This window comes from Drosophila santomea, chromosome X, assembly GCF_016746245.2.
Source record: "Drosophila santomea strain STO CAGO 1482 chromosome X, Prin_Dsan_1.1, whole genome shotgun sequence".
Taxonomy (NCBI): Eukaryota; Metazoa; Arthropoda; class Insecta; order Diptera; family Drosophilidae; genus Drosophila; species Drosophila santomea.
This window is the reverse complement of record NC_053021.2, coordinates 10195507-10209914: the sequence shown is the minus strand read 5'-3', so window position 1 is coordinate 10209914 and position 14408 is coordinate 10195507. Positions and strand designations below refer to the sequence as shown.

Sequence of the window (14408 nt, the reverse complement as noted above, 5' to 3'; positions counted from 1 at the left end):
CTTGCGATTAGCCACCAACTGGACACACTGCACTGAAATGCAAAGAGTTTTTAATGAAATTATCGCGTTTTAGTGGTTTTCTTATAATGAATAGATTTAGTGGGGACTCTGAACTAGCCGACTAGTTGATTTTTTATTGAAAACATAGAATTCCCTTCTTTTCAGGCAAATTTTTCTTCGGGAACAGTGCTGCCAGACTGTCAAACCGGCACTTTATGGGCGTGTTTTCTATTACTAGATCTTGAGTTTTTCAAACTAGCGAAATATTTCAAAGCTTTCTATCTGAGCAGACTTTTTATAGAGGGGTTTCTCACAAAATCGCCTAAGCATGGAGCTACTGGTATATACGGCGTTGCCAGACTGTCATTGCATTTCTTGTTGCGTTTTTCAAATGCAAGTGCCATTCACAAGAGCCCGCCAATTTTAAATTTTATTTGAATGCAAAGGGATCATTTTTTCTCAAGCCGAATTTTTCTGTTTTTCGTCTTTTGTAGTATCCATTAAATTCGGAATGTACAGCAATAAAATTTGTTTTACTGTCTCGGATGAGCTGTCTTTTATATGCATTGTCATACTGGTATTGTTTTTTTTAACACTATACTTTATAACTTGCCCATAAGCATTCCCTGAACAGTCTTTAACCCCAGGTGCAAGGACCAAATTCGAATAACCAACTGGAGCTCCTCCTAATGTATGATGACGCATGTATTTTATACAAATCAAATAGTTTCATACCATTATACAGGGTTCCGAAGAATAGAAAGATTAAAAAAAGTATGCATTCGGTTTACCGAATTGGATTTGAACCGTTTTCCAAGTAAAATCAGGCCTGCCACAAGGAGCAGACAAAATGTGGGCGGCGATACCAGATTGGTTCGCCGGATACTTTTGGAAAACAATTCAATGCGAAGGCCTTCCATCGAAGAAGTTTCCTAGCTGCTGAGTGTTACTTTTTCTGTTTCTTCTTCTCGAGCTCCTCCTCCTTCTCCTTCTCGATGATCTTAACGTAATCGGCTATGACTTTGGTGTCCAGCATTTTCAGTGGCTTGCCGTTCTCCATGATGGCCACCTCCAGATTGTTCTGGCCTGACTGCGCCACCTCGAGCAGGGCACGGATGGCCAATTTGACGGCTCCGTGCTCGGTGGCCACCTCCTTCTCGTCGTAAGCCTTCTCAAAGAACTCTCGCACAACCTTTGCCGAGCGCCCGGTGGCGTTAGCCTTGTACTCGTAGAAAATGCCCGACGGTTCGGTCTGGAACAGATGAGCAGAGCCATCGGCATCAAAGCCGCCAATAAGGCAGGATATACCGAAGGGACGGCGACCATTGCTCTGCGTGTATTTTTGCTTCAGCTGGGCAATGTATCTGAAATGAAAGGCCAAAAACCGTAAAGGAACCAATTTAGCGCGCAACTATTTCACAAACACTCACCTGGTTATGTACTCGAGAGTCACGGGATCCTCGACGTTGAGACGATGGCTCTGGCACTCCACCTGGGCGCGATTTATCAGGATGCGAGCGTCGGCCGTGAGACCGGCAAAAGCCATCACAACGTGGTGGTCGAGCATACAAATCTTGCGCACTGTGCGATCCTCCTGCAGCTTGGCCACCGACTTCTTCTCCACGCCAAGAACCACGCAGTTGGCGCCGCGAACTCCGACCTGCGAGACAAAAAAAGTGAACACGTTCAGGTTTGTTTCGGTTTTGCGGCACTGCGACTGGGATTACATTGCACTTACCGCTGTGGATCCCTTGCGGACGGCCTCTTGGGCGTACTCCACCTGCAGAAGGTGACCGTCGGGGGAGAATATGGTAACAGCTCGATCGTAGCGTGAGGACATCTTGTTGGTTTATTCAACAGCTAAGGTACTTCCAGAATATAAACTTATAGCTCTTCGCTTCTTGAATTTGCAGGCAATGATGATGCTTTTTTGAGTAAATGCCGCAGTGTGACCGCAGCAGTGGTGCGATGAAAACTACCAAAATAATACCATTTCGGTGTGAAAGCCATATCGTTACTATCGTTTGGTAACAATTTAATAGTTTTTATTTCAATCATAATTTCAATTTTAATATAATACGTTTCTAAGTTGTTTTACAGGTTCAAGTTCTCAAAGTTATTGTTGTTCTCTTATATGCCAAATATAGTTCAATTGTCGGTTAGTAATTATTAAAAAAACTATCGCATTGAATGCACAAAATGCACTCGCACTTGCGGCCCTGGTAATCGGCGTTCATCGATAGTTTGCTGCAGCCCTCGTCGTCGCTGTAATTACAATGTGATGTGCATTTGTTTTTGTCAATCAGAATCGCCCGATTAAACAGTTAGACTATAAGTTTTAATACAATGCGATCGCGGTGATATCGGCTCGTAGAGGTTTTACACACCGTGTGATTTTGTTTCAGTGCGTTTTGTTGTTCGTTTCGTAAATAAGTGGATTTCTGTTTGCCCAAAAAAGACGGGAGCCCAGACAGCTGATCACAGAGACTTTGGTTCACACCTGCTACAAAAAGATAATAATTATTCAAAAACCTGGCACTCGGGCCGAATTTAGCAGCTGCCAGCGTATTTATATAACAACAATTTGATTGATTATGGCGCTGCCCAGAAAACTGATATCGAAGATCTGTAAGTAAACCGAATGTTCGAAAGTACCGTTGTATATTCCCACAAACGACACGCACACGCACGTACAAATAAGACGGCGCGTGTATGTGTGTGTGTGTGTGCTTGTTTGAAATACTATCGTAAATTCTATTGTTTGTTGCATGCAACTTCTGCCACTTTTAAAACATTACCACGCGTTCTCATAAACAATGCAAGTATCCAATAGGAAAATCCCCATATGTACAAATATCTGTATGTAAATAAGTAAATAAAGTGCAGCTGCAGGCGAGTGGTTCGTTTTAAGGAAATTTAATATCCCACATTAAAACGCAATATCAATATCAATTAAACATTTTACGGCTTCTTGAAACTTTAAAATAATTGTTATACTTTTTGCAACGCTTCAAATAATACATCCTGTAGAAAACCTAATATATTCAATCTTAGAAACTGTAAAAGTTCAGAAAGGTTTTAATCAGGGAATATGTTTTCAATTTCTTTGAAGTGCGTACGTTTACATATAAATACATACATAAGTATGTATGAGCATAGATTAACGTTATCTATTTTGTTTGTTTTTCAAATTGTTAGTAATCGTTGCCATTCATAAATGTCGATAACGTACAAGATATTTAGAATATATTTATAAATTTATTTATTGAATCCTTTACAGTTGTAGTTTAACGTGAATATCATCATATCATATTATATTATGAAAACTGGGCAAAATGATCTAACCTCTACGCTTATCCATTGCAGATGATATTAAGGCACACGATAGCAGGGTCACGAGCCTGGATCTTGGCGAAACTGGACGAGTGCTGGTCACCGGAGGAGAGGATCGCAATGTGAACCTTTGGGCAATTGGCCAGAATGAGTGTTTTATGGTAAGTTCAACCTGCTAATAACTTACTATCTTCTACATAACTAATCTGTGACCCTTTCCTTTCAGTCTCTGACGGGCCACAATCGCTCCATCGATTGTGTGCGTTTTGCATATAAGGATAACTTTGTCTACTCCGCCGACGACATCGGCATAATCCGAAGATGGGATCTGAATTCACAGAAAATCTACTCCACCTTGAATGGCCACATGAAGAGTGTTCGCACTCTGGACTTTAACCCATCCGGAGAATATGTGGTGTCCGGGAGCAATGATACCACCGTCAGGTGAGCCAAGACTCGATATAAATAATCTGAATCACCCATGAGTCAGAAGGAAACTCTAGTTTTCTTATCAACTGCAGATTTAAAGTGTGTTCGTAGATTGAAAAGAGAAGGCGATATTCTCTCTCCCTTTCTTAGCTGTGCTAAATCCTATAGAATACATTAATTTTGGCTTTGAAATCTACAGAAACGAAATAAGATGGTTGCGTATAAATTAATGTGTATCGGAATAATGCACAGATCTTATTTGACATCTGTAGAAAAGTAAAGCGATTTAATTTGCTACATTGCACAGAATCGGACAAAGATAATAGGGATGCTAAGCTAAAGTTTACATTATTTATCAACTCTTAGTTATCTTGGAAACTCTTCAGATCTATTTCCATGATTGAAAAACCACATTGCTTTGTCAGTTATTTTATGTTTTATTGGGAGTTTTATAAAAGTGTAAGAAAAACAATACTTCTACCACCACGGGTGTTTAATAATTGCATATGTCTAGGCATATTGGTTGTTTGTATGTACAAAGTAAACGGACGCAAACCGAATCAATGATGATGCATCGCATTTAAGGCAGACTATGTCTCTTTGTGATCAGTTTACAGCTTGGCCTGTGAGCTCTTTAGGTCGACGTAGGCGCCGGAAATGACCTCCTTGCCTGTCTCCACCACCACGGTGCGGAAGTTGATGCGTGCGCCCTGCTTCCACATGTCCACGCGCAAGCTCTGGCCCGGAATCACGGGTCCGGAGAAACGAACTTTCACAGCCTTGAACAAAGCAGGGTTATTGTCCGCAAACTGAGCGAGCACGGCGCGCACCGAGAAGCCCAGTGTGCAGAGTCCATGGAGAATGGGTGTCTTGAAGCCGGCCAGCAGGGCCATCTGGGGATCGATATGCAGGGGGTTCTTGTCGCCGGATAGGCGGTACAGCGCTGCCTGGTCCTCGCTCGTCGCGTACTGAACGGATGCGTCCGGCTGGCGGTTGGGAGTCGGCTGCAGTGGAACGACTCCGGCGATGGGCTCCTTTTTGCCGCCGAATTTGCCAGCGCCGACAACGAAAGTGCTGGTCTGGTTGCGCACCAACAGGCGACCATTTTCGTCGAAAGACTCGCAGTTGGTGACGACCACGGCGCCAGATCCCTTATCCATAACATCGAATACCTTGCCGCTGGTCAACAATGTGCCACTGGTGGGCAGATCGTCGACGATCTCGAGGTACTGTTCACCGTGCAGAATGTTGGTAAAGTCCACCTGGCTGCTGGGCAAAGCCTTGCTGACCAGCTTGTCGGTGGACATTTGCAGCAGAAGACCGGGCAGAACGAAGAAAGACGGAATGGCGGCGAAATCGGCATCGTTTTCGTACAGGAAGCGCATGTCCTTGTCGTTCTTGATGGATGCCCCAATGCCCAGGGCGTAGGTGATAAGCTCCTTGCTATTGAACTCGAATGTATCCTCCACGGCGTCGCCGCCGCCTTCCTTGAGCTTCTCAAGCACTTCAAGCAGGGTGCCGGAGGCCTCTGCGATGGCGCCCAAGTGCTTGGCCTTGGACATATCGGTCACCTTGGACCACACATCCTTGACGTACTCAATGGTCACGGGATCATCCAGCGAGGGACGCAGCACTGAGCCCTGTCCGCGAACGGTGTGCACCTTGGTGGCCCAGCCGGCGGCACTCTCGATATAGCTGCCTGTGGATCGGAGAAGAGAAGAAATCAATTAATAGACTCTATATATACACACACATATATTCCTGATAAACGGGCTAAGTTTAAACGCTATCAGTATGAATTTCCCTAATCAGGCAGATTAAGTTAAACTTTTGGATTGGACTACTGAACATAGTATAGATGCCTTAGGAGTGGTTGGCCAAAAATTGCATAATTTTCATAATTCTTAAAGGGATAAACTGATACATATTCATATGATGCGCAACAGACGATAGGAATTTGTTATTAGTGAAGTGGTAGGGTACAAAGACCGTGTAGGTGACAGCCGATTCTGAGATAACTTCCGATCCCACTTACCATTATCCTCGCAAGACTCGTGGCACAAATAGGCCACCACGGGAGCAATCAGCTTGGGCTTCAGCTCGTTGAAGAGGATGTCGGGCAGGATGCCCTCGGTCATACGACTGGCTGCTGTGGGCACGATGACGTTGCAAAGAACGTTGTTGCGGGCTCCCTCAATGGCCACCGTGTTGGCCAATCCGACGAGACCCATCTTGGCGGCGGAGTAGTTGGCCTGTCCGAAATTACCATAGATGCCCGAGTTGGACGAGGTCATGATGATGCGGCCATAGTTTTGCTTCTTCATGTACGGGAATGCTGCCTGGGTGCACTTAAAGCTGCCCTTCAGATGCACATCGTTGACCAGATTCCAGTCCTGTTCGCTGGTCTTCGCCAGACTCCTGTCGCGCAGAATGCCGGCATTGTTGACCAGGATATCGACGCGTCCGAATGCATTGATGGCCGTCTCAATGACCTTTGCCCCATCGATGACCGAATTGTAGTCGGCCACCGCTTCGCCGCCGGCCTTACGAATCTCCTCCACCACAATGTCGGCGGCCCGCTGCGAGGCACCCTCGCCCGAGTGGGTGCCACCCAGATCGTTGACCACCACCTTGGCGCCACGCTCCGCGAAGAGCAGGGCGTACTCCCGGCCCAAACCGGCGCCAGCTCCCGTCACCACCGCCACACGGCCGTCGTATCGAAGTTTTCCATCGGATGAGGACATGGTCTTTCTGTTGGGCAATCGCAGTCGCAATTTCTGGTTTCGTTTCACAACTCCGGTGAACTCCGCTCTCAATGAAACGCTGAAAATAACTGGTTGGTTTATAATCGAAAATGGATGTAGAGCACTATTCAATAGGCTTAATCTCAAGCGATAATGCTATCAACCACTGCATATGTGAGTGTAACTCTGGGCTCTTCGGCTGAAGAACGTTACCCTGGTGATATGGTCCAAGTCCAGGGGTTCATGGTTCAACGCCAGTGCTTCGGATGGCCCCAGAGCCCCGAAAGCCGAGATACAAGATACATTGCAGAGTGACAACACAGATACTGTGTGAGTGGCCCACACCCGCACATGCAGTTCGGAAAGTCACCACGCTTCACTTACAATTTACGAAGATTAAACCGTGCGATAAGTACGCCCAGATGCACAGATTAACTTTGTATCACTGGTACAAAGTGCATTACTATTTGCTGGCAAGATAATTTTGCAATGGTTCATTACACGAAAATGCACTAAAAAATACTTACGTTGACGAGCACTGTAAAGTAGTACAATACTAGAAAGCACTGCATCGCAGACACACACCTTGGTTCGGAACTCTGCTAGGCCGTAGCAGTGTCTCCAACCATTTTTGTATTTCGAACAATTTGTCTCTTTATTTAACACAGAACAACACGAAATTAACACGAATACATATTGAGTGATGAATTATCTTAAATTAGCGCTTAGGTCTAGTATCCGGAAACGGGCGTTCAAAATAAAAAAGAATTCAAATAAAAAGGTGTCACACAATTTTTGGTGGCAAAATTTTCAAAGTCTTTGAACAGTAATATTTCGAAATACGAAATTTTATATATTTCTTAAACTATCAAGCACTCTATCAAGTCAAATCTGAAAATAAGTTTTGATAATTCATAACTAATGCTGCCGCAAAAGCAGCTATTTTTAAAATTACATGTTTACATTTGAGATCTTAAAAGTTATGTATTTCGAAGGCCGTATCTTTAAACAAAAATAATATCATAATTCTTCTTACCTTGGGTTACGTTGGATTCTTCCTCCCGCCAAAAGTTAAGCGTCTCTCTCCTTTTGCCCAGCTCCTTTTCTCTTTCCACGTCAGAGCTCACAGCTGGTTGAAGCTACTCGAAAATAGCTCTCTCAGGCACTTTAACTTGATCGAATGCACATTATTGATATTTTCTGCGGCCACTAAAATCACTACTTTCACTTGGTATTTTTTAAAAAAGCCCTTAAAAGGTGGTTTGGTTAAGTATAACTTTTGAGAAGCGCAGAGGAGGGCACCTATTATTTGGTATTATTTAGTATTTAGTATCACTTAGTATTTGGTATTATTTGGTATTTAGTATTATTTAGTATATACTATTAGTTAGGATTTAGTATTATTTGGTATTTATTCTAACTTAGAATTTAGTATTTTTGGTATTTAGTATTTTTTAATTTTTATTTATTTTCAAAAATAATAAATATATATATTTTATTTCTTGGTGGCCCAGTAAGAAGTAATATGTGGTATTGTGTTAGTTTAAAGATAGGTTAAACCAAAATACAACGATTCAGCATTCAAATGTAAACATTGCAATTAATAAAATCCTGTTATATCCTATTTAAATAATCGATGGCTAACTAACTAAATAACTTTCACATCTCTGCATTTCAGACTGTGGGACGTGCAGAACGAAAACAACTGCATTAAGGTGTGTCGGGGTCACATGTCGCATGTGAATTCCGTGAAGTTCTCCCCGGATGGTCTTTGGATCGCCTCTGCTGGTCTGGAGGGTTCCATACTCATCTGGGACATACGGAAGAGCAAGCAGATAATGGAGTTCATAGCCGATCCGCCGGTTACGGCCATCACATGCGTACAATTCCATCCATTCGAGTTCCTGCTGGCCGCCGGTCGCGTCGATGGCACTGTGTCCATTTACGATCTGGAACACCAGCAGCTCGTCTCACAGACCACGCACTTCTATGGCCAGGCCATCAAATGTATAACCTTCAGGTGAGTCCCGCGAATTGATCATTAATCATTTATTAATGGATGAAAAAAATGTTGGAAAACCTCGTCATTGTGCCAAACAGTGCATAAATTCTTACAATCTGGATGTTTTATTTCATTTATTTCAGTGACAATGGCGAGTGCCTTTTTGTCGGCAGTTCTTCGGGTATTTCGGTTATTGGATGGGAACCGGATCGTGAGTTAGACCACATCAAAAGCACCTGGTCCTCCTTGGCCGACATGAAAGTGGTCAACAATAAGTTGGTAAGTGAAAACACCTACTCTTCAAGCAAATTAACAATTTCGTTATCCTGCGTTTTTATCCAAAAATAATCGGTTTTTTGGTCATAACATTAAAATTAATGGGCTTAATATGGAATGTCATACCTCGTTGAATTCGTAATTAAATTTCCAATTGAACTGTGTTCAGAAATGGGGACTCCAGTTTTTTCACATTTTTTGCAATTTTTAATTACAAAATTAATTTTTAATTTACAAAAAATGCAAAAATTTGGCCAAAATTGATTTTAATCAAGTGGGTCAAAAAGTGATATGGATGGTTAATATTGGTAATTAGGAGTAAAAAACTGTAATTCTTTTAGCTTTCTGATCATTTTTAGCCAAGTTATACAAAAAATACCAGTCGTAAATATTGAATTTTTGCCGAAAATCGTTTTTCTGATTTTTTGTGTAAATTTTGGTCTGAATTAGCGAAATAGCTGTAGGAACTATAGAACTTGCAATCACATCCATTGCCCTTCCCTTTGCAGATCTGTGGCTGTCATGAAGTCGACACCGTTTCAATCAACACCATTAGTTTGGACCGAGTGATACCGTTCTATCAGCCGCCGAACTCTCTACCCAACTTTAAGCACAATTCGACGAACCGAAAGAGCTTCACACGTGGCAACCAGAAGTTCAGGCTGTCAGTGGGCGGCGCCAAGCCGGCTCAGGTGCAGGAGGAGCACGAGGACAACAAGAGTGGACTGTCCTCGCCCAACTATAGTCTGGAGGTTGTGAATGAGGCGGTGCTGGAGTCGGCGGAAACGTCTCCGATGTCCTCGCTGCCACCTGTCCACTTGGCATCGATAGCAGGATCGTCGTCGGACCTGGCGCCGCATCATGTCGTCTACGGCGGTGCAATCGATTCCTCCCTGCGGCAGGGTAAGTACTCCAGAGTGCCCGATAATATGGCCAGCTATGGTGGTAGTTACGGCGCCATCGATACCCGCCTGATGTCCTTGAACGAACCCAGTTCGCTGCACAAGCCGGACATTTACAACATCTATTCGCTGGACAAGAACGAGGAGGCGGATGTGCAGCAGTTGGAGTTCAATCTGAACGATAGCAATCCGCCGATACTCAATAACTATGATAACTACGAAATGGCCGAGGACTTTCCGGTCAATCAGAACGTGAACTACATTACCAATAACTATAAGCCAGTGCCCGCCACCTCCACGATCAACGCCTCGTCCAAGTCGATCAAGAAGACCACTACCACCACCCTGCACAAGAGGACAACGAACAACATGGGCAGCGCAAAGCAGACGTCCACGGGCATCTTTGGTAGCAGCAAACTAAGCCAGGTCTCCTCGGTTAGCTCCATGGAACTGCACAAGCTGGACGACAACATGCTACTGAAAAAGTCCTCCTCCTCGAATGTCGTCAACAAGAACAAACGGCCCATGGGCACCGCCCAGAGCCAGTTCAGCAAGGAGAACAATCAACAGAAAAATATCAACGTGGAAATCTTCACAAAGCCACCGATGCGATCTCGCACAACCCTGGATATGCGTACGTCGCACCAGGCTAAAACTCAGGAAAAGCCAATTCATGTGGGTGTTTTAAAGCTCTGGTTTGTGCACTTCATTAATCAACTTCGTATTATTCCAACAGCAACCAATGAACAATCGCATCATAATGGATGATCACGACTTCGATATGCTCTTGAGATCACACGAGGCTGTGCTGCAAGAGCTGAACAATCGCCAGTCTAGCCTGGATTTGCTGCGGCATGCAACAAGGTAAGTATTGATTAAACGTTAGATTTCAAGGATAGTATCAATCGATATATACATTTGTAATCACGTAGGGCTCACGATGTGCTGGGCGCATTAAGGCAGGCAAAGAGTTGTGGCAAATCCATTTTCATAGATCTACTCGGAGCCATTCTGGAGAAACCGTAAGCGTTATAATGTAAATATTAAAGCGATAGCATTTGAAGTTAAAAATCCCCTTATAGGTCCTCGTGGAACTTGGACTTCTGCATGTTTGTGCTGCCAGAGATTTACGAACTCTTGCAAAGCCAGCACAAGTTGTAAGTATAGAGATGCCAATAAACGACAAGACAGCCAACAAAGTAACTTTAATCTTTATCTTAGCCATTTTACGAGAGCCTGTGATACCCTGCGTATTATATTGTCGAACTTCTTGCCAACCATTCAGGAGAACCTCGATTCCTGGGCTGCCAATGGCCTGGGCGTCGATGTGACCCGCGAGGATCGACAGAGGAAGTGCGCCGAGTGCCAGCGGTGGTTGCTGCAAATCAAGAACCTGCCCGAGAGCACCCACTTTGGGTCCACGCTGTCACAATTACAAAACATAATTATTTTCTAAGGGCTACGCATATTCGGCTGTAAATGCTCCTCGGCGTTCAAATCAGCGGTACAACTTGAACGGTACAACAAAGATCGTCAACAGAAGAAAACCACCAGCTTCCCAAAACCTGATTACGAAATCCAGTGTCGTGGGGAGTGGCCTCATTTGTCGCTCTAAGCTGCCAAACTAAGGAATTTGAAACAATCGTTTCCGGAACTGCAGCTCAAAGACGAGCTATTCCGAACGCTGTTTATCCACCACATAAACATTAACCCTAGGGCCTTCTTTTCATCATCATGTTGCGATGAAGTCTACTTGAGCACTGCGAAGTTATGATTTCCTACGCCACAAGCTAATTTCAGGCGGCCATGATGATTAGAAAATGGGCTCAGTTATTTAATGATTTGTACTATTAATTTGTTATGCAAACTAATTTATGTAATACTTATTTACCTACACCTAAGTCTAATTTGAAAATATATAAAAGAAAACAAGTGGATTCTATTTATGGTTTGTGATCAAATATTCTTTTACGTAAGTACACTTTTCAGCGCTTACAACTAATTTAAAAAAGTTCATGGCTATCCAAGGCACATATGTTAAAAGCTACCTGATTTATCTCTTTGACGAATTGCAACTAAACTTGTGGGTTTACATGTATTTAGCACACAGACTTGTGTTTAGGGAAAAGTTCTATAGGGTGGTTGTTGATATTATTATGCTTATTTTTGTGCAAGCGGTGAAATCGGGGAATGTACTATTGCGGTTCACTGCTCCAATAGAATGATGACCAACAAAGCAGCCAGAACAAACGGCTTTGAAGTTCAACTTACCATGTCGCCGAATCATTGTAGCGTTTAATGCCCAACCTTTCAATAGAGTTTTGCAGCGATTAGTGGAGCACTTCGACCTGGCACTCCGAGCGCATCGGCTGTACTTCTGCACGATGTCCGCGAATAGAGTCATCCCCGTTTGGATGCGCTGTCTGCTGCCACTGCTGCTGGCCAACTGCATTGCGGCGAATCCCAGTTTCGAGGACCTTGGCCGCAGTCCGGATCTGGAGACGAAGGACAGCAGCGTGGTGGACACTATGGGCATGGGCATGCTGGATTCCACGCAACCGAAGCAGATGAGTTACCAGAAGCCATCACTGGGCTACAAGGATTACGATTACTATCTGGGGCCGCGACGAATGGCGGATCCCTATGCGGCCGATAACAACCTTAGTGCCTCCTCGGCCATTAAGATTCATGGCGAGGGGAATTTGGCTTCGCTGAACAGGCCGGTCAATGGAATCGCCGCCCACAAGCCACTGCCCTGGTACGGCGACTACTCCGGCAAACTGCTGGCCAGTGCTCCGCCAATGTACCCGTCCAGGTCCTACGATCCCTATATCCGCCGCTACGACAGGTGAGTCTCGATCGCAAAATGATAGATCCATATAGATCTGTGTTAAGTAAGAAATTAAACAAAAAACATTAAACAATTATTGAAATATTCTATTACTATAATTTGTAATTATCTATTGGAAACTATCTACTGTTTTACAGATATGATGAGCAATACCATCGGAATTATCCGCAGTACTTTGAGGACATGTACATGCACCGCCAGCGCTTCGATCCGTATGACAGCTACAGTCCCCGGATACCGCAGTACCCGGAACCCTACGTTATGTATCCCGACCGTTATCCGGATGCCCCACCATTGAGGGACTATCCGAAACTGCGCCGCGGATACATCGGTGAACCACCCATGGCGCCGCCCATTGATTCCTATAGCAGCAGCAAGTACGCCTCTTCGAAGCAGTCAGATCTGAATTTTCCGGTTCGTAACGAACGAATCGTATACTACGCCCACCTGCCGGAGATTGTGCGCACACCATACCATGACAGTGGATCGCCAGAGGATCGGAACTCAGCTCCTTACAAGCAGAACAAGAAGAAAATCAAAAACATTCAGCGGCCCCTAGCGAGTAATTCTACCACCTATAAAATGACGTTGTAGAGGGGCATTTAGATTCTAAGCCTTTTTTTTTGTAATTCATTATTCGATTGCATTTGTATCTGTCACCCATGGAAATGAGCACCCAGTTCAGTGTTACGCCACATTAATTAAAAATTAAGCTTATTAGCAATTTTGATGATTTCGCATATATTTAAACTTAAATTGTTTCACTCACTTCTCCTATCTTATAAGGTATTTTTTTTGTCGATTCATAGGATAAATATAAGTGCATAAACTATACCATTCCATAATGTTAAACGGACTAAATGTATTAGGCAAGAAATTAACTTCATAAAGCATATAATAATTCTAAATCCAAACAAATTATACAAAAAAAATCAATTATAATCCAAAAGTTCACCCACTTAAACTGAAAGAAATCTTTAGATAATCTTCTTCACTTGAACGTGTAAAAAACTTTCAAAGCAAATAAAGCCCATTCACAACTTCCCAGGTTTGCCTTCGTTTTGACCAAGTTTCATCTACGGATATGGATTTATTGAAGACCCGGCAAAATTACGTTCATCGGTTCGAGATCCCCAGAGTCTCGTTAATTACGCAACGCCATTACTTTGACTTTGACTTTTGTTTCGTTGCGGACTAGGGGGGATATTAAAGTTTGCGATTTGTGTAATTTAACTTTTTCGCTGTCTCTGCATGTAAAGAGAAGCATTCGTAATTATTCACAAACATGCATATATCTATGGCAAATTCGCTGCGAGTATATCTACGTACATGGAAGGTCGAAAAGGCCATTCATCCTGGAGCTTTATGTGTGTTTGGGTTTTGTTCTCGTTGTTCTCCTTGTTCTCCTCGTCGTTTTGACACAAGAGGAGCTGAAGAGCTATTATGGTGCCCAATACCAGCGACAACAAATACTTCTGTAATGCATGAACACGTACTGCTAATTAATGTCCTTTTTTTTTTGCCCCGAAATTTGTCGGGCAGAATCGGCGAATGTAGTTGCCGATATTGTTGTATGGCATGCCCACGATTTGTCAAGTGCCAAATGGCGTAAACTGAACTCTTCCTTCTATCTCATCAATCAAAACTCACATAGCTCATGTCACAAATTAATTAAGGAGCAATTATTAAAACAGCAATACAAGCTGAAAATCACATTCATATTTCCCATCCCCATTTAAGCCTTTTTTTAAGTGCTTTATGAATAGAATATTTATGCCCACTCTTCCTAGCGATACAGATATCGCCAAAATGGTGTTTCTTGTGCTGTTGAAGGCAGGGTATTTCCGTGTCTACTACATGATTGAAGCCGC

The 14408-nt window shown here is 43.5% G+C and overlaps 4 protein-coding genes across 6 annotated transcripts; 2 read left to right on the top strand and 2 right to left on the bottom strand.

Moving 5' to 3' along the window:
- Positions 1–687: 687 nt before the first annotated feature.
- LOC120457091 (proteasome subunit alpha type-7-1) lies at positions 688–1959 on the bottom strand. The gene is made up of 3 exons (XM_039644277.2): positions 1739–1959; positions 1431–1660; positions 688–1364 (listed from the first exon to the last, which is right to left on the bottom strand). The coding sequence occupies exons 1-3, from the start codon at positions 1838–1840 to the stop codon at positions 947–949; spliced, it is 750 nt and encodes a 249-aa protein (XP_039500211.1). The 5' UTR covers positions 1841–1959; the 3' UTR covers positions 688–946.
- Positions 1960–2242: 283 nt separating this feature from the next.
- LOC120457088 (katanin p80 WD40 repeat-containing subunit B1) lies at positions 2243–11618 on the top strand. The gene is made up of 10 exons (XM_039644271.2): positions 2243–2628; positions 3367–3494; positions 3560–3777; positions 8185–8526; positions 8652–8787; positions 9294–10361; positions 10423–10550; positions 10619–10708; positions 10769–10843; positions 10908–11618. Exons 1-10 carry the CDS (start codon positions 2595–2597, stop codon positions 11140–11142), a joined length of 2454 nt encoding a protein of 817 aa, XP_039500205.1. The 5' UTR covers positions 2243–2594; the 3' UTR covers positions 11143–11618.
- LOC120457089 (peroxisomal multifunctional enzyme type 2) lies at positions 4180–7705 on the bottom strand. Of its 3 annotated transcripts, none has more exons than XM_039644273.2 (3): positions 7543–7705; positions 5798–6585; positions 4180–5461 (listed from the first exon to the last, which is right to left on the bottom strand). In XM_039644273.2, exons 2-3 carry the CDS (start codon positions 6504–6506, stop codon positions 4374–4376), a joined length of 1797 nt encoding a protein of 598 aa, XP_039500207.1. In that variant the 5' UTR covers positions 6507–6585; positions 7543–7705; the 3' UTR covers positions 4180–4373. The 3 variants fall into 3 exon arrangements, with proteins under 3 accessions (XP_039500207.1, XP_039500206.1, XP_039500208.1); XM_039644272.2 differs by lacking the exon at positions 7543–7705 and adding an exon at positions 6891–7044; XM_039644274.2 differs by lacking the exon at positions 7543–7705 and adding an exon at positions 6891–6993 and having other exon boundaries at positions 5798–6595.
- Positions 11619–12034: 416 nt separating the features above from the next.
- LOC120456934 lies at positions 12035–13131 on the top strand. Its single transcript, XM_039644074.1, has 2 exons — positions 12035–12534; positions 12675–13131. Exons 1-2 carry the CDS (start codon positions 12071–12073, stop codon positions 13129–13131), a joined length of 921 nt encoding a protein of 306 aa, XP_039500008.1. The 5' UTR covers positions 12035–12070.
- The last annotated feature ends 1277 nt before the right edge of the window (positions 13132–14408 follow it).

Excerpts from the sequence above, each read along its gene's own strand:
- LOC120457088 (XM_039644271.2), top strand. The coding sequence starts at position 2,595 with ATGGCGCTGCCCAGAAAACTGATATCGAAGATCT. Across the intron at positions 2,629-3,366 it reads AAAACTGATATCGAAGATCT|ATGATATTAAGGCACACGAT; the intron begins GTAAGTAAACCG and ends TATCCATTGCAG. Across the intron at positions 8,788-9,293 it reads AAGTGGTCAACAATAAGTTG|ATCTGTGGCTGTCATGAAGT; the intron begins GTAAGTGAAAAC and ends TTCCCTTTGCAG.
- LOC120457089 (XM_039644273.2), bottom strand. The coding sequence starts at position 6,506 with ATGTCCTCATCCGATGGAAAACTTCGATACGACGGCCGTGTGGCGGTG. Across the intron at positions 5,462-5,797 it reads CGAGTCTTGCGAGGATAATG|GCAGCTATATCGAGAGTGCC; the intron begins GTAAGTGGGATC and ends TCCGATCCACAG.
- LOC120457091 (XM_039644277.2), bottom strand. The coding sequence starts at position 1,840 with ATGTCCTCACGCTACGATCGAGCTGTTACCATATTCTCCCCCGACGGT. Across the intron at positions 1,661-1,738 it reads TCCGCAAGGGATCCACAGCG|GTCGGAGTTCGCGGCGCCAA; the intron begins GTAAGTGCAATG and ends TTTGTCTCGCAG. Across the intron at positions 1,365-1,430 it reads ACTCTCGAGTACATAACCAG|ATACATTGCCCAGCTGAAGC; the intron begins GTGAGTGTTTGT and ends CTTTCATTTCAG.
- LOC120456934 (XM_039644074.1), top strand. The coding sequence starts at position 12,071 with ATGTCCGCGAATAGAGTCATCCCCGTTTGGATGCGCTGTCTGCTGCCA. Across the intron at positions 12,535-12,674 it reads TATATCCGCCGCTACGACAG|ATATGATGAGCAATACCATC; the intron begins GTGAGTCTCGAT and ends ACTGTTTTACAG.